A 26,951-nucleotide genomic window follows, 5' to 3' on the forward strand; every position below is an offset into this window, starting at 1 on the left:
TTGGGAAGATCCTCTGGAGAAGGGATAGGCTATCCATGCCAGTATTCTTAGGCTTCCGTGGTAGCTCAACTGGTAAAGAATCTGCCTGTGATGTGGGAGACCTGGGTTTGATCCCTGGATTGGGAAGATCCCCTGGAGAAAGGAAACGGCTATCCACTCCAGTATTCTGACCTGAAGAATTCCACAGGCTGTAAAGTTCATGGGGTGGCAAAGAGTTGGGCACAACTGAGCAACTTTACTTTTCCTTTTTCATTTTAAAATAAACTTTTTCATTTTAAAATAAATAAAAAGTTTCTGGGATAAAAGATGTGGAAGTTAGAAAGAGAAAAGGAAACTACAAAAGCTCAAATGAAACAAACTTTTGTTACATTTTCTCTGGACTTAAAACAATATTGACCTGTCATACAAGACACAGTTCTAAAAGCTGTCATTTCTAGGGCTGACATTCTATTTGAATTTGGTGCTTGTGTACTAGCACATAGGAATTTTAAAATAAATGATTTCACTTGTTTAAAAGTGATCACCTAGCAGAAAACTGGACTTTTACTATGTTAAACTATAAAGGTAAAGAAAGGAAAGATAGGGTCAACCAGATGCATCTTTTATTGAGGTTAAAAATTCATCTTTGTGAATCATAAGCATATTCATAATGCAAAACTAGTTATATAATGAAAATATACCCATTTCCTTCCAAAAAGGAATTTTTGTTGTGATTCAACAAGCGAATTTTGGTTTGTTTTTTCTAGAAAAGTCTATGTGTCATGACCGCAATGTGTTAATAGTACTTTAAAAAATTAGGAAAATGCTGGGGATTAATTTTCAATCTCCTAGAGACAGTCTAAAACATCCAGTGCCAACAGGAATTATAAGCAGTTGCGGAAATGAGAAATAGAGCAAAAAAAGACTAGAGTATCTATACTATCATACTTGTTTCTTTTCTTTCTCTCTCCCTCTTTCCCGCCCTCCCTGCTTCCCTCCTTCCCTCCTGCCTTTCCTTCTTTCTTTCCTTTTTCCTTTTTTTTTTAGTTTCCAGATCACCACTGGGGATTCCTAAAACACTTTATAAAAACATATTTATTATTCACTTACTTCATTGCCCTCCAATTCAAAAAACTCAAACTTCACAGAAATTTTGTACTGTGTTGGTGCGACCACTTGCCATACACAGTGTTTGTTGGGAGGGTACTCCTTGGGCCATCCTGGAGTGGTTATAGTGCCATTCAGCTTCGTGAGAAGTCCACCACAGGCCGCTGGAAAGAAAGAAAAAGGGAAGTTTCTCCTAATAAATCTATCCCTTTTTTAGCAGCTTTCCACTAATAAGCAAACATCTCAGCATTAAATTTCAACCATCTTCTGAATTTTTCAAAATCTAGAAAACTGCAGTCTTTAGTACAACAATTTGAATCATCTATTTCTATTTATAAGTGTTATTTTGCAGGTTTGGAGCCAAGAAACTGGTGGCTGAACTACAAGAAAGTGATGGCTGAACTACAGCATTTTAGGTCCTTTTAAACTTGGCCAAGCAATATAAAGAAAACTGGGTGTCAGTTTTCTTATCTTTTAATGGATATAATAATATCTATACCATATGATTGCTGTAAGAATTCATAAAAAGATATATGCAAAGAACAATACAGCCTATTGTAGTAAGACCAAAATCAATTGCTTATTTCCCCAAACTCTTTCATTTTTTTTTTCCAAGACAAGAAACTCTTAGGAAGAATTAGTTGAGCTAGCAGGCAAGGTAAACTATAGTAAATAGAGCATATTTGTTACTCCCAAAACTCCATTTAACAACTGGCTTTCTTTCCCTTTTGGGTGATCTATTTAAAAGAGGTACTACAAGAAGATCAAGCCAGTCAATTATAAAGGAAATCAACCCTGAATATTCATTGGAAGGACTGATGCTGAAGCTGAAGTTCCAATATTTTGGCCACCTGATGCAAAGAGCTGACTCATTGGAAAAGACCCTGATGCTGGGAAAGATTGGGGGCAAGAGGAGAAGGGGATGACAGAAGATGAGGTGGTTGGAGGGCATCACTGACTCAATGGACATGAGTTTGAGCAAACTCCAGGAGACAGTGAAGGACGGGGAAGCCTGGTGTGTTGCAGTCTGTGGGGTTGCAAGGAGTCTGGCATGACTGAGCAACTGAACAACAACAACAACAACTATTTATGCTACCTCTCATTCTTACTGATAGTGAGATTAGGAAAATTAGAGTATTTAAAAGCAAGTTAAGTGAAAGGAAGGTCTTCCCTCATAGCTCCGTCGGTAAAGAATCTGCCTGCAATGCAGGAGACCTGATTTCGATTCCTGGGTTGGGAAGATCCCCTGAAGAAGGAAATGGCAACCCAATCCAGTGTTCTCACTTGGAGAATCCCATGGACAGAGGAGCCTGGCAGGCTACAGTCCATGGGATTGCAAGAGTCAGACACGACATAGCGACTAAACCACTACCATCAGTGAAAGGAATGTATTATACACAGTTCCTAATTAATTCCTAAGGAGTCAAGAGTTAGCTAAAGTAATTGGTTTCTTTAATTGCCTTTGTGTGTATATGTTTATATATGTATATCTGTGTATGTATGTTAGCTAATATTATCATATTTATATATATTTTTAAAGCTACCTGTACTTCCAGGTTTACCATATTGGTAAATTTCTAAAGTGTAAAAATATTTATGTTAGGAGTCACACAGAAATAACAACATAACTTTCTTTTTATCTTGTACGCAATATCCTCTGTTTTAAAGATATTTTATTTTCTTTGTAACTGTGTCTATTTTATTCTTGCTTAAGAGGGAGGCAGAAAGAGAGAAAGACAATGAGATTGCATGAAAGAAAGGCATGGGTAGGGTTTCAGGCAGGGAACACCATGTGCAAATCCAGCCCCACCTTCGCAGGTCCTTCTGTCAGGTCCCAGCTCATAGCCGGGCTCACAGGAGCACTGGTAGCTGCCCAGTGTGTTCAGACAGTGCTGTTCACAGCCGCCACGGTCAGGCTTGGCACACTCATCTTCCTCTACAAAAGTGGCAACAATTAGAGAACTATTTTGTTTTTATATACTAATATGCAAAATTTTTTGAAAATGTGATGTTTAGTAGTTTTGAATGAAACTGAAACAATTGATTTCTTCAACAAAATAACAGGAAAAATTTGTAAACCCTTGATGGATGACATATAAGAATCCATGTCACTGCAATCTAAAAATTGTGTGAGAATCAGAAGGACTGGGCCAACTGATGATCACCTTACCTCAGACATGGCATGTGTTTTTTTCTGAATTTAAAGTTAAAGGAGATTACTAAGATGTAGAGATTACTGAAAGAACATGAATTCATCTGTTCATTTCATAGTATAGTTTGCTAAGTAGCCTGAAAAGTGCTTTTAAAGAAATAACATAGAAAAAAGAAAAGAAACAAACAAACAAAAAAAGAAATAACATTATTAATAAATAATTATGATGGCAAAAAATTAAAAAGAAAAAAAATAAGAAAATTTCTAGACCTCTTTAAATTTAAAACATTCAGTATTTTTTATATAGAGATTTTGATTCAGAAAATACATAATTCTATATTTTATAAACATAATTTTAATTATATGTGGTAACATAAAAAATATATACAAAATGGGCATGTGAAACATATATATTATTCTAAAAAAACATGTATGTATGACAAGGTATTCCATAATCTCACTCTTTAGGAATAACCTACTCAGAAAACAGTAAAAAATATTCTCTGGAGAAACTGCATATCACCCAATATTGTTCATTTTGATAACCAAATACAAACATCACATAGTATTTTATATAGTATTTTATATCACATAGACTTATAATATGTTTCTTCTACTATAAAGTATAACATGTGGAGAAGATTTAAAGTATGTAAATGAATATTTTAATGAATACTTTGAATATGTATACCCTAAGTGCCAAGGTTCTCTGCCTTTCAACTCAAATGGTGACTAATACCCAGAGGAAATCAATTTGCTCTTTGAATAACAAAAAATGTCTAGATATTCTTCACACTTTGACATACACAACTGAATTCATCACTTATTCTTTAAAACGTATCACAGAGGAAATTTATTTTCTCTATTAAAAGAATTTTATTCTACAATAACACAGTTAACCTAAATGTCTCTGAATTTTCAAGAAGCAAATCTGATGCCATTATTTACACTGAAACAGCTTTCTTTTTACCCTACAAATATACATCATGCTTGGGACATTAAAATAAAATATGATTATACAATTCAATATTAAAGATAATCAGTAATAATTCTTTGTCTTTTAAGGGATCAGAATATTCTACTAAGGAGGCCATACATTATTTGTAATGTGGTAGAATGCTACTCTCTAAGGGATAGTGTAAAAGTGCTGCCACCTGGAAATAAATTGATGAAATATATGTCAGTAATCCCCTTCTGGTTATAAACTCATTGCTGATTACATTGCAAATATTTCCTCTTATCTGAATATCACTTTCTGGATTTTGCTATTTTGACTGTTTCCTAAAAAACAGACAATAGAAAATTTAATGGATTTCCTATCCTGTGCTACAAATCTCCAGATTTTAGTTTTCTTTTTTTTTTTTTTTACCAGTAAACTTCTCCATCAAAAACCATTAAAATTTTTGATATCTTTATGAAGACTGCATACTTCAATATTACATTACTCTATTTCTTCCCTGCCTCAAAGCTAAATACATTTACTACATAATACTACATTTATCCTTGACAAAGAGAAGCTTACATTTTAAATGATTCCAAATTACCTTTAAAAAAATTGGCAGCAAACCCTGCCTTGTTCACAGTTCCATCAGAAACAAACTTCATCCACAAGGTATTGGAGGTAGATCTGATATCTTCAGGCTTATCGTAACCACAAAAACGTCCTATCAAAGGACTACTTTCATTGGTTCCATCTCGAACTTCTAGGTAGTCATAGGCGCAACTGTCATGTCTTTCAATCTGTAATAGTAAAAATATGTGATCTATCTCATTAATAGACAAAACAATTTCTATAAAAAAGAGCATTATGTGTTCTCAGTACCATGGTACTAACTAACATGGCCATATAAAAAATTATTTATACAAAAGAGAGAATTTCTGATGAATGGTGCATGGTAATATCACACTGTCCATGAATAAAGGGTGTATTAATCTGGTAAAGACAGAGAGAGAAAATATCTATGAAAAAGTACATCCACATCCATTAAGATCATAGAAGTTAGCTGCCTTTTAAAATGGAATAAAAATACAAGTAGTAACCCTTTGGAAAACAGAATTTTAAAAATTCCAGATTTAAAATTATCATTAGAAAGCTGGGCTAGATATCGTATAAGCAATGCATAATTTGTTCTGAAACATAAGCAATAATTATAATAATTGCTCATAGCTGATCAACAAAACCATTATTTTATCAATAGGCTGAATTTTATTTTATTGACAAATGTTGCATAGTTTCAGGTTATACATATCTTTCTGAAGGAACATCTGATAATATGAGATTACAATTCTTCTTAGTCTATGAAATCCTCTATGCATAGTTAGCATAGCTGTGAGCGAGATGACTCCACTATGGGACTAGCACTAGCTGCCCTCTCAAGAGTCACAGGGCTTGGTAATGAGCCCTTTCACCCCAAACCTTTCCTTGCAGGCTGTGCATCCTGGATAATCTCTTTCCTAAACAACTAAATGCAAATATTAGCTCAGACTATTGGCCTATAAGGAGCTTCCCAGGTGGCTCAGTGTTAAAGAATCTGCCTGGTCAAGCAGAAGATGCAGGTTCAGTTAATAGGTACGGAAGATCCCCAGGAGAAGGAAATGGCAACCCACTCCAGTATTCTCGCCTGGGAAATACCATGAACAGAGGAGCCTGGTGGACTGCAGACCATGGGGTCGCAAAGAGTCAGACACAACTTAGTGACTAAACAGCAGCACCACCAACAGAGCAGCACTGGCCTTTATAAAGGAGTGACGTTTGTGAGCCTTTGTTTTAGCTCTAAACTACTGAAGAAGTCTACAAATTGTTTAATAAATTATAAGACAATTTCTAAATAAATTCTTGCTTCTACATTTTTCATAGAAAATGACTAACCCTAAAATCTTAGTAGCGCCAACTAAGCTGGAAAGCACAGTCATCTATGATTAATAAACCATGAAAAGCATCACATCTTTTCAACCATCATTCAACATATATTTCACTAATTTATGGAATTCTATCACAAAACAAACATCAGGGAACACGTTCATTCCATGAACTACAATCTGTATGCATGAAACTGGTGGTAGAGTTGGTTGAAGAAGTAATTTCCTGATTTGTCAACACATTAACAATGATAGTTAATGCATGTTAATGATATACATGATATACACGATTGTCTTCACATTCGACAGCATGAAGACAAACAGAAAAAAACATATTTTGAAGCAGATTTGGTTAGAACTAAGTACTGCATTTGCTGCTTCCCTTTTCCCAATCATAAATCGGGATCATTCATTTCCCCATTAAATGCGCAACGCCTGGCTCTGCACTGGGCACTCCTCACTCGGTACGCATAGTGTGTGTGATACACTTCTCACTGCTTAGAGAGCATCATTTGTCAAAGTAACAGAGCCTTGCACTCCTGCAAATTATCCTGGTGGGTAGAGAGCAAAGGAACAATAAACAAGGTAAATCATAATCATAAAGTATTAGAAAGTAATATATTTTATAGAAAAACACAAAGTGAAAGAAGATAGGAAGCCTGAAAAGTGGGGGTGGGGTGAGTGAAAGTTGTGATTTTAAATTATACTATCAGGAGGAGCTCACTAGGATTCATACTTACAGATTTTTTCCTAAAAATGTACCCTCTTTGTGTGTGGAATTATGGGAAAGAATTGGAAAATATTTAACATTAAAAATGTCTCACTTTTAAAGTATACTTTTGGGACAGAAGCTATTAAATAGGAAGGTGAGGGAGAGCTAGCAGTTGCAGGAGAAGTGAATTAGTCACCAGAGGTGACAAGGCTATCTGACCAGGCATGACATATCTTCTCTCAGTCTTTAACACACTCTCTTCAAAATCAGAATTCTCTATAAATATGAGGACACTTCCAGATGGTCAAAGGCTATTCTTTGGCTAAGGGGACATATAAAATAATATTGGAAACTCTCAAGGTATATAGCTTGTTAAAAGAATAAGTGAAACTGAGCAATAACAAAACTGTAGGGAAAATAACCAAAGGTCTCAGCAAACCAACCTATCTTTCCCCACTTGAGGACACAGAATGAACTGCTTGCAACTCATGAATCATTTTGGAAATGGAGGAAAAGTTTATATCAGAAGAGGAAAGGGAGTGAGAACACAGTGAAGAAAGAAGCTGCCTGCCATAGAAAGTCAATTAATAGAAAAAAAAACACATTGTTTCATATTAGAAGTCCTACCAGAGGTAAAAAAAAAAAAAATTAGGCTAATTTAAAAATGTTTGGATATTTAATTACAGTATGAAGAAAATGAGATAGACAATACTGAAAACAAGTTACACTTCACCAATGATTAAAAAGAAATAGGATAATGAATATTTCCCTGTATATAAAATTCATTTTGTCCCTTTAACAGTTACACAAAAGGTCTCTAAATTTGTAGCATATTCACTAGTTATACTTAGCAAAAATTTTAAATATTTTATATGATGTGAAGTTGCTCAGTCGTGTCTGACTCTTTGCGATCCCATGGATTGAGCCTACCAGGCTCCTCCATCCATGGAATTTTCCAGGCAAGAATACTGGAGTGAGTTGCCATTTCCTAATCCAGGGGATCTCCCCAACCCAGGATCGAACCCAGGTCTCCTGCATTGCAGGCAGACTCTACCATCTGAGCCACCAGAGAAATCCATTTTTATATGATTCACAAAGTAAATATCTCACGGGTAAAATGCATGAAAACGATCAATTTTAGGATTGATTCTACCAGTACTTATTTATGAATTACATGTTACTTACATATTAAGTATCATGCACCTGGTATCTTGGGTAAAACAATAGAAATATAAACTATAGTCTCACATAGCCAATGCCACAGTTATTGAAGCAGATAGCTCAACTGTGACCTCCATGATTTTTGTTTACGTATTTTTCTAGGTTAATTACATTAATCCTAATGCAATATCAGCACAATAAATCTATTCTATTGGTGTTAATTATAATCAATATCTCTTTAACTACATCTGCAAAGCAGTAATGATGGTGAGCACAAATGAGGATTTGAGTTATTTTATTTATGTTATTTGTATCACAGCTTTAGAGAATTATGGTGGTAGTTTAGTCAGCAAATTGTGTCCTGACTCTTGTCACCCCGTGTACTGTGGCCCTCCAGACTCCTCTGTCCATGGGGTTCTCCAGGCAAGAATACTGGAGCAGGTTGCCATTTCCTTCTCCAGTATAGAGAATAGATAGAAATAGATATGTTTAAAGCTAAAAAGCAGATAAGTTCATTGATGTTACATTATATTAGGTATAGTGGGAAAAAGAACACCAAAGTCAATAATTCATAAAGACAAAAAAAGAAAAAGTTTCTTTTTGCTTTGAAGCATGGACATAGTTCACAGATCTGGAATCTGAATGCAATGTCATGCACAATTACACATGTAGCAAATGCAATGATGATACTGACCTATTATAGACTTTAATGTAGTCAGAGCACAAACCATATAGGAGTGTGGCAAGTTTATCTTAAAGTAAACAGTAACACAATAAATATATGTATATATATAAAACAATAAAAGTGATATTAAGCTCTGAAGATTTTTTTAGGAAACTGACATATAAATGGTACTGGAAATAGATCCAAATACACAAAGAAGGAAGAACAGTGCAAAGCTTAGGCAGAAGAGATGGATATTACATTTCATTACTAAGTGGAGGGTCCATGTCTTTACTGGTATGTTAGAGAAGAAGCATCGAAAAGCTAAGTCCTTTTATTTAGCAAGATCTTTCATTGAAAGGACTGATGCTGAAGCTGAAACTCCAATACTTTGGACACCTCATGCAAAGAGTTGACTCATTGGAAAAGACCCTGATGCTGGGAGGGATTGGGGGCAGGAGGAGAAGGGGATGACAGAGGATGAGATCACTGGATGGCATCACTGACTCGGGCATGAGTTTGAATAAACTCTGGGAGTTGGTGATGGACAAGGAGGGCTGGCGTGCTGCGATTCATGGGTTTGCAAAGAGTTAGACACGACTGAGCGACTGAACTAAACTGAAAATCAATTAAATATAATTTAAAGTAGCCAGCTTCTCATTCTAACACCGCCAGCCAGCACAGAGTTTTGTGATCAGTGATGCGGGGGAGCTCTGAGACTGAAGGGATGCTAACCCTGGAGCAAGATATCAGGCTCGGGCTTCAGGGTCATTCGCCCACTTTGCTCATTTTATAATCAAACTTCCAAATAAATTTGACATTCCAAAAACATCTACTGCAATATCTAGTTATTTGTAAAAACCTTTGAAAGTCCAAATTTTCTAGGGAATAGTTTTAGTGAAATTTTTCCCATATTCCTTAAAAAATTGAAAATAAAATTACCATGTGATTCATCAATTCCACTTTCAGGTATACATCTGGAAAATTGAAAGAATAGTCTTGGAGAGATATTTGTGCATCCATGTTCATAGCAGCATTATCCATAATAGCCAAGGGGTGAACACAATCCAAATATCCATCAGAGGATGAATGGAAAAGCAAACTGTGGACTATACATACAATGGGATATTAGCCTTAAAAAGGAAGGAAATCCTTTCATGTGCTATAGCATAGATGAAACTTGAGGATATTATAGTTAATGAAATTTAAAAAGTCACACAAAATTCAAATATTGTATGATTTCACTTACACGAATAGTGAAATTCACAGAGACATAAAGCAACAGTGATTGCCCAGGGCTAGGGGGAGCATGGATGGAGAATTGCTGTTTGCTGGGTAAACAGCTGCAGTTTTGAAGCAGGAAAAGAGTTCTAGAGGTTGATTACACAATGTGAATGTACTTAACACTACTGTGTCATACATACGTCTATTTTACCATAATAAGTCTTCAGTGAATGGTAGGACATAATTTCAAAATATAATGAATAGTATCACTACATAAATGGTTAAACTTTTATAGTTAATCTAACTTAAAATTGTATACACTTGGAACAATTTTAAGTCATTAATGTTGCTTTAGGGGAAGATTTTAAAGAAAAGTATGACTAACAAAAACAGTCAAGATTAGCATGTGTTATTAAAAATAAATTAATTTTAATAATGCAAAAAATATAGTAAAGTCATGATAAAGCTATAACAAAAGGAACTTTAAATAAAAAGGAAAAATGTTTAATAGGATGGTTATTTTAAAATATACTCTCGTGTTTAATATTTTATTAATTAATATTATTTTTATTAGTACTTCTCCAAGGGATCTTCCTGACCAACACTGAAGGATTGAACCTGGGTCCCCTGCATTGCAGGCAGATTCTTTACTGCCTGAACCATCAGGGAATCCCTTATTATTACTATTTGTACTATTAAGTACTGAAGTGAAGTGATGTAAAGTCGCTTAGTCATGTCGACCCTTTGCGACCCCATGAACTATAGCCTACCAGGATTCTCAGTCCATGGGATTTTCCAGGCAAGAGTACTGGAGTGGGTTGCCATTTCCTTCTTCAGGGGATCTTCCCGACCCAGGGATCGAACCTGGGTGTCCCACATTGTAGGCAGACACTTTACCATCGGAGCCACCAGGGAAGCCCCTACCAGGGAAGCCCCTACCAGGGAAGTACTAATTAAGTACTATTAGTACTTAATGTATATTGTCAACTAAAAGTTGTCACTTGCCATTGGCACTTGTCATCTACCTGTACAAGGATTAAATCATATGCTGCTGCAGCTTCTTATTTTCAACACTCCCTGAAAGGAGTTCAGGGTGGAGAGTAGAAACGAGTTACTCTGTGCTTGAGGTGGGGGTAGGATGGTGGAGAACTAGCAAAGACAGATCTTCAAATAGTTAGATGTTTTCAGGAATTGATTTTACAAGCCCAATTCTTATATCTCCCCATATCTAGAAAGGCACTAAAATCCTTCATGGTGATGACTATTGCTCCTGACTAGCAAAAGCTTCTCGAGACTAGTAGAAACCTTCTGGATAATTGTGTGCTTGATTGCATGCATTCTCCCTTCACCAAAATAACATCTATGCTGACCTTTCCCCCTTGCCTCTTTGGAACAGTCTCTCTCACAGTCTGCAGTCCTCATTTTGCCCCAAATAAAACTAACGCACAACTGTCACACTGTGCATATTTTTAAGTAGACAATTTTGATACTATAGTGGAGAAAAAACAAACATGATCAACTATGTGGAAATCAAAACTATAAGGTGTGGTTAGGTTTAATTTCACATGATTCAGGTTTTTCAGTGCTGCCATTTGATTTCTTTTCCTCATGACACAATAATTTTTAACTCACTCATAAATTTAGCAAAGATTCATTGAAAACCTATAATGGCCAGATAATAAATACACACTTGATAGTATATAAACAGTGATGAATAAACAGACATGCACCTGACTGATAGACATTTATTGATTAAAAAATACAAATGTACAAATGACAATAGTTATGAAGGGAAAGAATTTAATGCCATGAGAGAATATATATGCTTCATTTTGCTAGCAAGACCAAATGGGTGTGTGAGTGCCAGGCCATGGAACTGCACTATTAATCACGGTGCTACCAATTAAGAATTGTGTGACCTTGGGCAGGTTTATTTAATCTAATCTTTCAGAGTAGACTGATAGTCTAAAGTATTCAATAAAATTATGGAGAGGTACTTAATTCTCTTTTATAATTATTAACTGAAACATTGGTTAGGGAAGGCTATTATCTACTCCAGTATTCTGGCCTGGAGAATTCCAGGGACTGTCTAGGCCATAGGGTTGCAAACAGTCAGACATGACTGAGAGACTTTCACTTTTACCAATACTTTAATATATTAGTAGCCAAATAGCCAAAGAAATAGTTCAGGGCAAGCATTAAAATGTTAATTAATTAAGATCTCCTTGTCTTGGCTTCCAACTTCACTCACAAAGATGAGCCTACTTAATTTAAACTAATATAAAATATTTAAAGGAATTAAAGGATTGCTCTTAACTGGGTAATTCATAAAGTACAGTTGACCCTTGAACAATGTAGGAGTTAGGGGTGTCAACCTAGTGCAGTTGAAAAACTGGAACGGCAATCTCTGCCTCAGAAATAAAAGAACTGATAAATGACTCACTGCAGAGAAAGAGGCTGAGGCAGTTTGGAGGTATTAGCCATTTAAATCCTAGTTTTTTGACTTTACATGTTTGACGTCTAATCAAACACAAACTGCATATAAGTTGATAACTGTAGTTCAGACCTGTGTTGTTCAGGTCAACTGTGCCAAGATTAAAAAAAACAAAAACAAAAAACCTTTTGTATGTGGTTTAGAAAGTTGCTAGTAAGAATGAGGAAAACTATTACACACTATGGTTTTCAGAAGCAAGGTAGAACCAAATCAGAATGTATAGAAACCTGACAAGTGCTGCAAGTGTAATCCCACGTAAATAAATGTATGTAGGGATTTTAATTAAGCATAAATAACCTCTGGATTTGTTTCATTTACTTTCTGCTTTATTGACATTTCTTTGAAGTTGTCTCCCCAACTTTTTCTCTTATGTATTTCTGCATCCTGAAAGTGCCCTGGTGAAGCAGTAGTATCGAGCCTGCTTTACCAACACTACTGTTGAAAAGAAGACATGTTCTTCAAAATGATTTTAGACACTATTTACATTCATGTACAAATTCATTTTAGTACTGGTCTTAGGATCAATGTATTAGTAACTGCTAGAGAAGAAAATTGTCCCAAAGGGTATGATTGCAGATATATTAGGACTCTTATTACCACCCATATAGCATCCTTTCCTGCTCAAACATACCTGAAATTCATTAACAAAAGCACTTGTTCAGATTTCTTTCTGTACTTACAATTAAAATCTAAGTAGCATTAGAAGAGGTGAATATTCATGACATAAATTCACAGAAAGGCATAAATAATGAACAGCCAGAAAGTTCTTTATAGTAGATTGCAACAGAACTAGCTTATCTTAAGGGCCCTTTTATCTGAAAGGGGAGAGAGTAACACAGGGAATAAAAAAGTTACAAAAATAGAAAGTGTTTCAAAAAAATCAAAGACTGATATCAGTAAATAAAAATGGTTTTGTTAGAAAAAGATGCGAAACACTAAGAAACAGTAAAGACCATTTTAAAATTATACATTTTCAATATAAAATGTATAAACTGCATATTGAAAATATATAAATATACAAATAAACATATATAATATATAAATAAACAAATATACATTTGTTTATAAATGTATAAACAAAATAAATCAATTTAAACAGATAACTTACTAACTGAAACAAACCATCTAATGACCATTAGACCAAATTAAAAATATATACAGTCAGTTCTCAGTGTTCACCGTAGTTAAGCTCAGCTAAGTCACTGAAAACACTGAGTTAGCGAGTATTGATTCAGAGCTCCTGGGGAAATACAGGGTTAGGTCCTTGAGAGGTTCTGGTCACAAAATTTTTGTAAACAAATTATTTAGCCTTGCTTTATGTGTGTTTCTGTTTAAAGTCACTTTCACAGATATTCCAATTCATTAACACTGAACCCAGGACCAACAGTGCTATAACACATGCCTTAAAAGTCTAACACAAAGATTTTCTCCATGAGGCATATGGACAGTAGTGTTTGATACAACTTTAAGCAGAGTAGTGCTTGATATAACTCATATTGTGACAGTATCATCCTGGCTGTTGTGTGGGTATCAGGATATGTAAGGCAAAAGTAGAGATGTGAAGAACAAGCGGCAGTGATCAGAGCAGTGGTGGCAAAAAAGTAAATGTGAAGTGATCATGCATATAGGATGTCTTGAATACAAAGAAAATGGAATATGCTGATGAATTGGCCTTGGGGTTTAAGAGAAAAAGTGGAATTAGAAATATTCCTTGAGTAAATAGTGACATGGGGAATCCTCAGTGACTCAGTGGTAAAGAATCTACCTGCAATCAAGGAAATGCAGGGTTGATCCCTAGGTGAGAAAGATCCCCTGGAGAAGGAAATGGCAATCCACTCCAGTGTTCTTGTCTAGGCAATCCCAGGGACAGAGGAGTCCATGGGGTTGCAAAAGGGTTGAACGTGACTTGGTGAGTAAACGACAACAGCGGAATAGTGACATGCTCAAACGTTAAATATTGAAATAGGGAAGACTGAAGATGATTGCGTTGGTGTGAGTAAGACTAAACAACCAAAGATGGTGTTACTCAAAGATAAGAGACCTACTAGACAATCAATTATGCCCAGTGTATAAATAAAGGAGGAACAAACATAAGGAAATAAAGAAAAATGAAGAAAGGACAGGGAACTGGAGATAACAAATAAAAGATACTATCAAACAAGCTATTATATGACATGACCTTACTTCAGCTTCAAAACGTAGTAACAACTTATTCATCCACTTAATGAACAAGGGTTTATTAAATGACTACCCTGTGTCAAGCATGGTTCTAAGTGCCTGGGGTATAAATATTTCCTATTTGTCCATACATTATCCTATTTTTGGAGAATGCCACTCTTACTACATTGATATATCGAAACAAACAAAAAAAGAAACAGAAAACCCCAAAATTGCAAACCAGCTAAGCCAGCAATTTCTGCGTCTCAGTTTTTAGATGCATCAAATGAATGTATTTGCTAACATCACTTTTGTAATAGAATTTTATAAAACACTGAAGTATTATTGGAAGACAGTTCTCAATGTTTTCAATAGCACAAAATAGGGGTCATATCTAATGGGGTCATTAGATAATTTTTCAGTGAACCAGTTGTTTTGCTCTAAAAAGTGGGTGAATCCTCAACAATTTTATTACTCTTTACAACAAAGTAATCTATTTCAATAATGTCTTCAATCCAATAAAAATTTAAAATTTAAATGTGAATCAAATAATCTCAGAACCAAGGCTTCCAAAAATGCAAAGTGGTCAGAGGCATAAACATCTTGATCACAGGAGAAAAGAGAATTTTTTCATGATTAAAAAGAAATATGCTAAAAATTAAAGGTACAAGCAAAGGGGTAGAGAAGAACCAAAACATATGTTACAGAGATTACAGGTGAGGGAAAGACATTCTCTGGGTTTTCGAGTAAACCCTGTATTCCCCTGGGGTTCCTGCTTTGGGGACTGAGACACCTCACATCACCAATTCAGTGGCAAGTATATCTTGACAGTAAGTGGGGTTCTCGGCAGACTTCTGATCACTCAGACAGTAAGTAGAACCTCTAATCAGTAAAGAAATAATCTCCAATAACGGCATCTTGATCTCTTCCTGGACCTACTGCCAACACCTCATCATTCCTACCTACTCTGCTTTGGGCTCTCAATTTCTAGCCTGATTCTATAATTTAAGCATGCTCAGGAGTTCCAAACAAATTCTCATGTCTCTCAGCTTCTCACCCCTTACTCAGTTCTCACCGTCACACAAAAATGACTCATTAGCTAGCACAGTAGTTTTGGATGCAGATTTTGCTCCAGGATTCTGACTGGCCTTTGGTTTATTCTGTCCTCATCTAATAATGCAATTTTGGTGCTGCTCTCTTTCCCACTAAATATTTTTGATAAAGTCAAAATCTCCTAAGAATATTTAAATTCCTGTTTTTGATATAAACAATTTTCTACATAATAATAAAAAAGGTGAAAAATGGATTTTCCCCCTAAAGACAACAAAAAAGATGAGCTACCTTTGGCCTCTTAGTTTAGAGGAAAACTAAAAGTTTTTTTTTTTTTTTTTTATGGACTCTTCAAGCATTCTTGTGAAACAAGCCTGGTCATTTTTCAAAAGTAACTATTGTCAGTACTCCAAACATTTTTAATTCAAAAAGCACAGATAATATAAGCTCACTTTAATCTTCTTGAAAATGTCTGCAATGAGAGGAACAAAGGAAAAAAAAAGTTCTCTCGCTCTTGATGTTGCATTTTATAGGCAATCTTTTGCTTCTTCACTGATTCCACAGTTCTCGCTTACTTAAATGCAGTGTCATTTAGGGAGGATGTGCCCCACAAAGGCTGCCTCAAGGACTTTACCTCAAAGGCCTGAAAGATCAGGCCGACGTAGCAGTCTTCTGACACTGCTATTTTCCACACACATTCTTTCATTGGCCTGTAGTCATCAGGATAATTAGGAGACTGAATCTGTCCTTCATTTTTATGTATCTCACCTCCACAGATAGCTGAGGAAAGCAAAAATAAATAAATAAACCTAGACATGCCATTTCATTTCCATTTTCTTCTAAGACAGCATTTTAATTCAGTGCCTGTAGCTGAACATATAAAGACCAGGTTGTAAAAATCAAGGTTGGCTGGTTGCCAATATTTTTATCAACCAAGTATTTCATTGATTAAAAAAAAAAAAAATTAGCCACTTAGCTATAAATATTAGATGACAGTCAGCAAAGGAATATGAGACTTCTTAACCACTTTACTTTTTTCACACCTTTACAAAAACAAGCCTCTTTGTTAGACTTTAAAAACCGTCTGAGATTTTAAAATTTATTCCATGTGAGTTCGCTCTGTGATCCCCTGAACTGCTGCTTTGGGGCTTTGACCTCAGTCAGTGGAAGAGCTCTTCAGGAGAGAAGCGCCACAGAGCTCCCTGGGCCCCTGGTGTGAGCAGGCCGCACGTGCAACATCTGTTGCTCTACCCAGGCCACAGCTCCTGTCCTCTTAAAAGTCTAAAAGAAGCACAAACTGTCTGTCTTGTAAACTGCCTAAATTTCTGTGCTGTCGGAGGCAGGAGCAAAAAGGGTCATCTCCACCCATGATCAAGAAGGAAACTGTTTTTAAAGCCAGGAAGCACAATGCCAGTTTACTCTTTTAAAGACATATAGAACAAAGCAGCTGGTAAATTCTTCTTGAATGCTGACTCTCTCATGTAGACAAAGCAATCTCCAGAAATGTGCCCAATTATTTTCTGTGCAGTTTCCTTTAACAGGATACTTCCGCAATACAGGTAGAAAATACAGACAAACTCAGTACAAAGAGAACTGGCAATTTCTTCATAATATTTTAATATTATTCTGAAAAAACAATCAAAGTTTAAGAATCCTGTGCCATTTGATTGCTGTTTTCCACACATCTCTAATGAGTTATTTTTCCCCACACATCCCTGATGAGAACATTTATATATTACCACATTACTGGTACCAGAAAACAGGTTATTTTTTCAATTAAATTTACTATTTCTATTAAAATCATCCCATGGACATCATAATGCAATTTAGAAAGTTAAATAATTAAAAATTGCATAATTAAAATACAATTACAATACTATTCAAATGAAATTGAAAGTACATTTTTTTAAAGAGGTCTAAGGAAAAGCCATCTCTAAACTCAAAGTGACTTGCCTTCATAGACTGCTGCAAAGCCCTTTCCTACCCAATTGCTGCTGCTGCGAAACTCAATCCATATTCTGCTTTCTGTAGAGGTAAGAACTTCAGGCAATTTGTCCCCACAGAATCTACCTAAAAGAGATAAAAGAATAAAGAGAGACTTCTGAATATGACTTTATATTCTAACTGGTTTTCCTACTAGCTACAAATTACATACATAAAACCAGATTTGGTTCCTATCACCATGCTTAGTAACTACAGCCATAGCTATTAATCCTTAATATTTACTTAATAAAAGTATATAAGTAAAACTATCTCTTCTTATTTATTTATAGAATATTGGAACATATCACCCTTAGATTAAATGATTGATACCACTACCACTATCTGTAGAATTAGGAAACAGCTAGCTCAAAACATCTATTTGTAAAAGGACACATGATACATCAAGGTAGGGAATGTTATTCCACAGAGAAGAGAAAAACCTCAAGTGATCTGAAAAACTACTTTAATTGTCAGTCTGGTCATTAGTTGGGAAGTGACAGCTCAAGTGTAGTTCTTTGTTTAGCCAAGTTCAGTGGCAATTTATCATAGAAACCTATGGGCTGCCTATGGATCTTATGTTACTACATACATCCCATCTCATCTATAAAGCTATAGCATGTAGTGTAGTAGAATGGCAAACAGTATTAGAAGACTTGAGTATGAGTTTTGATATTTTTCTGATTGTGTACCCACAGGCAAGCATAATACTGAATGAATATAATAATAACTGTCATTCCTTCTTCCCTCCCTCTACCCTCTGCAAATATTCATTGCTTACCGTATGTTTGCTCTTGTGCTCAAAGATTTCATTTTGATGGTTAAAAAGTTAAATATGATAATACACATGAAATAATTCTACAAATAATAATACATTGTCATTCATTTTTGTGTACCCTTGCTAATGATTTCATACATAGTTTTAGTAAATGAAAAAAGTCAAAACACATTTATACTAACAGCTAACAGGTGAAAAAAAAAATGTCTTCCTAAATGGTATTAGGGGCATGTATTAAAAACTTAGGGCCATGTAAAAGAGAGCAATGTCTCTAATACTGTAATGTGTAGGAAAGGGAGGGGGAGAAGGATAAATTAGGAGTATGAGATTAACAGATGTGGGTGCATGCTAAATTTCTTCAGTTGTGTCTCTCTCTTTGTGACCATATGGACTATAGCCTGCCAGGCTCCTCTGATCATGGAAATTCTCCAGGTGAGAATACTGGAGTGGGTTGCCATGCCCTCCTCCAGGGTATCTTTCTCATCCAGGGATCGAACCCATGTCTCCTGTGACTCCTGCATTGCAGGCAGGTTTTTTACCACTGAGCCACTGGGGAAGCCCATGAGGTTAACAGATACACACTATTATAATATAAAATAGACAAACAAAGATTTACTATATAGCACAGGGAACTATATTCAATACTTTGCAATAACTCATAATGGAACATAACCTGTAAAAAGAATATATGTGTGTGTGTAGATAGATAGATAGATATTGGCTTTGCATTCCCTGGTGGCTCAGTGGTAAAGAGTCTGCCTCCAATACAGGAACTTCAGGAGATGTGGGTTTGATCCCTGGGTCGGGAAGATCCCCTGGAGGAGGAAATGGCAACCCACTCCAGTATTCTTGCCTGGAAAATCCAACGGACAGAGGAACCTGGTGGGCTACAGTCTGTGGGGTCACAAAGAGTCAGACATGACTGAAGCAACTTAGTGTATATATATATACATATATAGGTATGAATCACTTTGCTATACACGTGAAACTAATACAATACTGTAAATCAACTGTACTTCAATTTTATTTCAATTCTGAATAAAGGAAGCTGGAAGATAGCAACCTGACTAAAAGAGAAAAAGCTGTAATTCACATGAATTGCCAGGGTGTCTGTTAAATGCAGTCTGTTTCAGGAGGTATGGAGTAGAACCTGCATTTCTATCTTTCTAACACCCAAGTGACTCTGGGGCTGCCAGTGTGATGGCTACACTCTGAGGAGCAAGGTCTCAGAGAAACAGTGGGGAAAGCTTTCCATATGAACACTGTGGTCAGACTGAACCAGTGTGTTAGGCTATTATACCCTGCAGTATGTAATGCTGATGGTGCTGTAAAAAACTGTTCTCAGTATTCAGCTTTAGATTTGATTTTTCAATATGAATTTAATAAAATGTTTTATTAGGAACACACATACATATCAACATATTATAAACAGCTTCATCTAGGCTAAGAAACTGGGGCTTCCCAGGTGGCGCAGTGGTAAAGAATCCACTTTTGCCCATGCAGGTGACACGAGTTCAATCCCTGGATTGGGAAGATCTCCTGCAGAAGGAAATGGTAACCCACTCCAGTATTCTTGCCCCGGAAATCCCATGGACAGAGGAGCCTGGCAGTGGGATCAGAGAGTCAGAGAGGACTTTGCAACTGAAGAGCAACAGCAACTACAAGGCTAAGAAACTAATTGTTCAAGACAGTGTTTTCCTCAACCTGACATTAAATTAGTTAAAATCTTTATGTTTCCTCAGTTTTAAGCATTTCTACAGATCTCTTGAATTTACTAAGGTTACTGTCACTTTTAATACAAATGTGTCCATTCAGCAGGTTTTAGATGTTAAGAAGAAAAGATCTGTAGGCTAAAAACAACTGAGCAAAGTCACTTCTAAAAATAGAAGAGAAAGTTACAATTTAAAAAAAAAAAAAAAATCAATAGAGTAGACACATGCTCACAGCAGTTCTCACCTTAAACTGAAACAGAGGGCAAAGAAACTGCCTCATGTAAGTTAATGTGTGGTCTGTGGTTAAAGGTTGGTAGGATACTTTGATATGCACTGAATTTGAGCTACAATTTATGACACAAACTACATACACACCTTCTAAGCCACAAAAATGTGAGAGGCAAAACTGATGTCTACAGTAAGAACCAATATTTTTGGTGCAGGAAGCCAACAGCTGAATGTGTACCTAACACCCCATGCTCTACTGCCTTAGCAAAGAAAGAAAAACAAAACATATACACATATACACATATACACACAAACACACAATTTATCTGGTTTATCCATTAGAACTTTGATTTTAAAATTAAAAATATAGAATATGTGATGAGTATTCACTATAAGCTATTCTAAATTGTCATGTTCAGATCCAAGCACCATCTCATAATTGAAGCTGGTTTGAATTAATCTGTTGTCTATATGTAAGTATTTTTGCTATGATTTAAAAAAGTATAATAAAAATTAAAATACTGGTCTCATGTACCTTAAACCCTAGGTGACTCTTGAAAGAATTGTCTCTGGATAAGACGGACTATATATAGACATGTAAAAAGCAAAAAAAAAAAAAAAACAAAAAACTCTTACCAAGGAGAGGCGACTTCCTCCAGTACCCATCTCTTACTTCAATATAATCATACCAGCACAAACTACTTTTGTATAGGTCCATTGTAGTAAAATTTAAAACAATCTGCAAAATGGAAAAAAGAATACACAGATTAAAAATGATTATAATTTCATATGGCTAGGAACCCAGATCTACTGTGAAAACAGACTAATAGCAAATTCTTTTTTTCTTCCTATATTAGTATCTAATACTTTTTCTTTAATAAAACATAAAAAAAAACCCAACCCATTTTCCCAATTTAATGTCTAACAATTGAGAAGCACAATGCCAAGAAATAAACATTTCAGCAATTAAACCAAAGCTTCTGTAAAGTTAATTGAACAATTGTGAGATGAGAAATCTTTATTCAAACATTTTATTTTGAATTTTCTTAGATAAACATGACTATGAAAAGTTCTGATTTTGTTATGACTGTCTTTTAATAATTTATTTCAGACATCTACAATTATGTTAAAATAACCACCATGTGCCATATTCCAGGAATATAATATCATTGTGTACTTGAAATGTTTTAAATACAGCTTTAGAATTAAAATTTCTCCATATAACTATAATCAAAGACAGATGTCACTATGCTTCTCTAAATTCAAGAATATATATTCAAAGACCTTTTAAGTTAGAAGACCTTGTACATGACATTTTATTTTGTACTTTGCTTTGAAATGTTACTTTTCAAGATAATTCAAGGATAACTCAAGGAAAGATAGTTTTCTTACTGCTTTATAAAAAGACTTTACTTTTCAGATAATTAACAGTTTTTTCAGTTGATTACACCAAAAAGTAGAGGAAAACTAACATAAGAAATGCATATATCTGATGAGGTAAAATTTACTTGAACAATACTTTTTTCATTGAAAAACTCATTCTAAGTCTATTCTGCTAATAATATCTAAGACGCTTATGGTGTATAGTGAATGTGTTTTTTACTCTAGAAATCAAAATGGACTTTGGCTAAAAGTAAAAAATTATGAATGTTTGAAATACTTCTAATATAAAAGTGCTTCTTTTTGAGCACACTATTTAACAGAAAGGTAAGTACGAACTGTTTCAAGCAATCCCCAACTAATTTACTTCTTCCTATAATGAAGATGGAAACAGTGAGAGACTTTATTTTCTTGGCCTCCAAAATCACTGCAGATGGTGACTGCAGCCATGAAATTGAAAGACATTTGCTCCTTGGAAGAAAAGGTATGACAAACCTAGACAGCATATTAAGAAAACAGACATTAACTAGCTGTCAAAGGTCCATCTAGTCAAAGCTATGGTTTTTCCAGTAGTCAGGTATGAATGTGAGAGTTGGACCATAAAGAAAGTTGAGAGCCAAAGAATTGATGCTTTTGAACCGTGGTGTTGGAGAAGACTTTTGAGAGTCTCTTGGACTGCAAGGGAATCCAACCAGTCAATGCTAAAGGAGATCAGTCCTAATATTCATTCGAAGGACTCACTCATTAAAAAAGACCCTGATCCTGGGCTTTAATTAAGGTCATACTTGAATGGTGTAGTGGTTTTCCATACTTTCTTCAATTTAAGTCTGAATTTTGCAATAAGGAGTTCATGATCTGAGCCACAGTCAGCTCCTGGTCTTGTAATTAAATTAAAGAAAGTAGGGAAAACCTTACTACTTACATGAGGAGGCCTGATAAATAGCTGAGAAAAGAGAAACTAAAGGCAAAGGAGAAAAGGAAATATATATCCATTTGAATGCAGAATTCCAAAGAAGAACAAGGAGAGATAAAAAAGCCTTCCTCACTGATCAATCAAAAGAAATAGAGTTAAACAATAGACTGGGAAAGACTAGAGATCTCTTCAAGAAAATTAGAGATCTCTTCAAGAAAAGGAATGTTTCATTAAAAGATGGGCACAATAAAGGACAGAAAATGTATGGACCTAACAGAAGCAGAAGATATTAAGAAAAGGTGGTAAGAAGACACAGAAGAATTGTACAAAAAAGATCTTCATGACCCAGATAATCAGGATGGTGTGATCACTCACCTAGAGTCAGACATCCTAGAATGTGAAGTCAAGTAGGCCTCATGAAACATCACTACGAACAAAGCTAGTGGAGGTGATGGAATTCCAGTTGAGCTATTTCAAATCCTAAAAGATGATGCTGTGAAAGTGCTGCACTCAATATGCCAGTAAATTAGGAAAACTCAGCAATGGCCACAGGAATGGAAAAGGTCAATTTTCATTCCAATCCCAAAGAAAGGCAATGCCAAAAATGTTCAAACTACCACACAATTTCACCCATCTCACATGCTAGCAAAGTAATGCTCAAAATTATCCAAACCAGGCTTCAACAGTATGTGAACAATGAACTTCTAGATGTTCAAGATGGATTTAGAAAAGGCAGAGGAACCAAAAATCAAATTGCCAGCATCTGTTGGATCATCGAAAAAGCAACAGAGTTCCAGAAAAATATCTACTTCTGTTTTATCGACTACGTCAAAGCCTTTGACTGTGTGGATCACAACAAACTGTGGAAAATTCTTAAAGTGATGGGAGTACCAGACCACCTTACCTACCTCCTGAGAAATCTGTATTCAGGTTAAGAAGCAACAATTAGAACTGGACATGAAACAACAGACTGGTTCCAAATAGGAAAAGGAGTACGTCAAGGCAGTATATTTTCACCTGCGTATTTAACTTGTATGCAGAGTACATCATGCAAAATGCTGGGCTGGATGAAGCACAAGCTGGAATCAAGATTGCTGGGAGAAATACCAGTAACCTCAGATACGCAAATGACACCACCTTTATGGCAGAAGTGAAGAGGAACTAAAAAGCCTCGATGAAAGTGAAAGATGGGAGAGAGAAAGTAGGCTGAAAACTCAACATTCAGAAAACTAAGATCATGGCATCTGGTCCCATCACTTCATGGCAAATAGATAGGGAAACAATGGAAACAGTGACAGACATTATTTTGGGGGGCTCCAAAATCACTGCAGATGGTAACTGCAGCCATGAAGTGAAAAGATGCGTTGCGCTTGGAAGAAAAGCTATTACTAACCTAGACAGCATATTAAAAAGCAGAGACATTACTTTGCCAACAAAGGTCTGTCTAGTCAATGCTATGGTTTTTCCCGTACTTATGTATGGATATGAGAGTTGGACTATAAAGAAAGCTGAGTGCTGAAGAATTGATGCTTTTGAACTGTGGTGTTGGGGAAGACTCTTGAGAGTTCCTTGGACTGCAAGGAGATCATACCAGTCAGTCCTACAGGAAATCAGTCCTGAATATTCATTGGAAGGACTGATGCTGAAGCTGAAATTCCCATACTTTGGCCACCTGATGTGAAGAACTGACTCTTTGGAAAAGACCCTGATGCTGGGAAAGATTGAAGGCAGGAGGGGGAGGTGACAATGGAGGATGAGATGGTTGGATGGCATCACTGACTTGAGGGACGTGAGTTTGAGCAAGCTCTGGGAGTTGGTTATAGACAGGGAGGCATGGCATGCTGCAGTCCATGGGGTTGCAAAGAGTCAGACATGACTGAGTGGCTGAACTGAACTGAACTGAACTGACTGAACTGATGCTTGGAAAGATTGAAGGCAGGAGGTGAAGGGGACAATAGAAAGTTAGAAAGTTGGATGGCATCACCGACTTGATGGACATGATTTTGAGCAAGCTCTGGAAGTTGGTGATGGACAGGGAAGCCTAATGTGCTGCAGTCCATGGGGTCACAAAGAGTCAGACATGACTGAGCAACTGAATTGAACTGAGAATGAAGAAAGAACATAAACATAAATATTTTTCATGGCATTTTATATCTTTGGAGAAGGAAACGGCAATCCATTACAGTATTGTTGCCTGGAGAATCCCATGGACAGAGGAGCCTGGCAGGCTACAGTCCATGGGGTTGCAAGAGTCGGACACGACTTAGCAACTAAAGGGAGAGAGATTTTATATCTCAGCACCTCAAAGATTATTGATGAAATTGTATGTCACAGTTGGTTTTAATTGCCAATATAAATAATCATTTCACAGTGGTAGAAAGTAAGAATTTGTCTAACTATAATGAAAATCAATTGCACCTTACAGTGGTATTAACATTTTACCGTTAAATTAAACATTTATCAGTTTTTTGTACATGTACTTTCCTGATTACCAGTTGCAAAATCTACCAAGGATGTGAAAATAGAGATATAATGCTATTTAAATGTACCAGAGTAGGCATGGCATAATTTGGTTTGGTTTAATAAAACTTTTCATTTATTTGTTTCTGTTTTAGTTACAGTTTTTCTTTTTCCTTTGTTTTTTTCCATCTGATGTTATCATTCTAAATATTCTAGAAGAATATTTACAAGAATTTCCTAAATATCAAAGGACAAAAGACTTTTTTTCAATAATCCTCAAGAACTGATTAATAAAATGCATATTTTCTGAACTATTTTCCTGAAATATGGTTGTAATATGTTTGCTCTTCCAACTCTGAATACTAATTCAACATTAGGTTATTCTTAGAGTTTAACTGGAAAATAATTTATGGTTTTCCCCCTGAACTTTGTATTTAAGTTTGCTACAAATGTGGAATAATACCACTTTCTGATATGAAGTTTCATTCTGCATTTGTATTCTCCCTATAACAAGGAGCAGGTTTCAACTATAACGAATGAGAACTTGTTCATTATAGCAGAGATGGAAAACTAGAATACAGATACAAATGGTAGACCTCAAGGTTCATTTGTGGCTTCCCTCTGGGCTATAAAGGAGAGTTTTATAATGGCATGCAAAGAGTTTCAACTTCCTCCTTGGTGAGGAAAAAATCAGCTAAATTGGAGAGATGTGTATGATCAGAATTTACTCAAAATTGAAACAGTGTGGTTGGGTTGCTTATGATAGTTAATTTTTGAAGCCTGCAACACACACACACACACACAGTCGGAAGGGGGACTAACTCTAAACAGAACAGTTTCCTATCTTGTTTTTGATCTTCTATATTAAACTCGAAGTACTGTGAAGAAACAAAACTGGCCTACTTAAATGTAAAACACAGAGTTCTTTAGAAGCAGAAAATGTAATAATGGCAAGTTTTCTAAAATCAAATCTAGGGTTCTGATGCAGAAGTAAAACACTGGCCTTTGACTATGGTTACTAGCGGAAGCCATACTTGAATTACAAATCAAAAACACTTGAAAAATATTTGAATGTTTTATATTATGCTATTTTATTTTTATATAAATATGCTCCATTTTTTTCAAACAATGATGAAATAAAAACTACCTAGCACAATTACATATATGTTTTGTTTCTTATGTAAAGTATCTAGTTACCATTTATCAATTTATAATTAATCATAGGTCCCATGGAACATGGGATTGAGGGAAATACAGGGGACAATTCTAAGATTTCCTGTGATCTATTTGGAGTCTTAGTTGCTATTCTACAAAGTTAAATGGATTCAACTGCTGTGGAGTTTGCTTATTAAGACTTTGTTTTACAGTCCTAGAGAGTGAACTGTCTTGAAGAAAGGCAGATCAACAGTCAAGGGACCAGATGTCTGAAAGTCTCTAGAGAAAGATAATCAGTGAACTGTTGTCAGCACAATTAAGATATTATCGACTACCTAAACCAATTTCATAAGCACCATAAAAAGATCAGTCAAAAAAAAGATATATACTTTATAGTGCTGAGGATGCTCCCCATCTTCGGCACTATAGAAATCTTGTCAATTAGACTATTATTAAATAGTTCTTTAGAAAGAAACATTAGAATCAAAGCAGTAAAATAAAATTGATTTCTGGGCTCCATCCAAAAGCAGCTTGGACAAGTCTAATAAACTGTCTAGGGAGATAACTGTTTTCTTCTCAGATGTGAGACAAAGGGCAAAACCAGTAAACTATACCCATGGGCCAAATCCAGCTTGCAGCCAGTTTTTGTAAAGAAAGTTTTGTTGTACACATTCCTTTACACATTCTCTATGACTGCTTTTATATAATAGTAGAATTAAGTATTTCAACAAACTGTATAGCTGGCAAAAGCAAAAATATCATTTTTGACTGTATGTACTCTCTAGA

At 35.6% G+C, this 26,951-nt stretch overlaps 1 protein-coding gene across 1 annotated transcript in view; it reads right to left on the reverse strand.

The window, feature by feature from the left end:
- Positions 1-26,951, reverse strand: part of TLL1 (tolloid like 1) — a 288,550-nt gene that overhangs the window by 47,033 nt on the left and 214,566 nt on the right. Inside the window, exons 10-15 of the mRNA XM_061140921.1 lie at positions 20,894-20,996; positions 17,513-17,629; positions 16,194-16,339; positions 4,783-4,978; positions 2,897-3,022; positions 1,090-1,250 (exon numbers count right to left, since the gene is read on the reverse strand). Of these exons, the coding sequence (XP_060996904.1) occupies positions 1,090-1,250; positions 2,897-3,022; positions 4,783-4,978; positions 16,194-16,339; positions 17,513-17,629; positions 20,894-20,996 (849 nt within the window). The remainder of the gene's footprint in view (positions 1-1,089; positions 1,251-2,896; positions 3,023-4,782; positions 4,979-16,193; positions 16,340-17,512; positions 17,630-20,893; positions 20,997-26,951) is intronic.

The sequence above is a fragment of the Dama dama genome, chromosome 5, assembly GCF_033118175.1.
Source record: "Dama dama isolate Ldn47 chromosome 5, ASM3311817v1, whole genome shotgun sequence".
In the NCBI taxonomy this organism is placed as follows: Eukaryota; Metazoa; Chordata; class Mammalia; order Artiodactyla; family Cervidae; genus Dama; species Dama dama.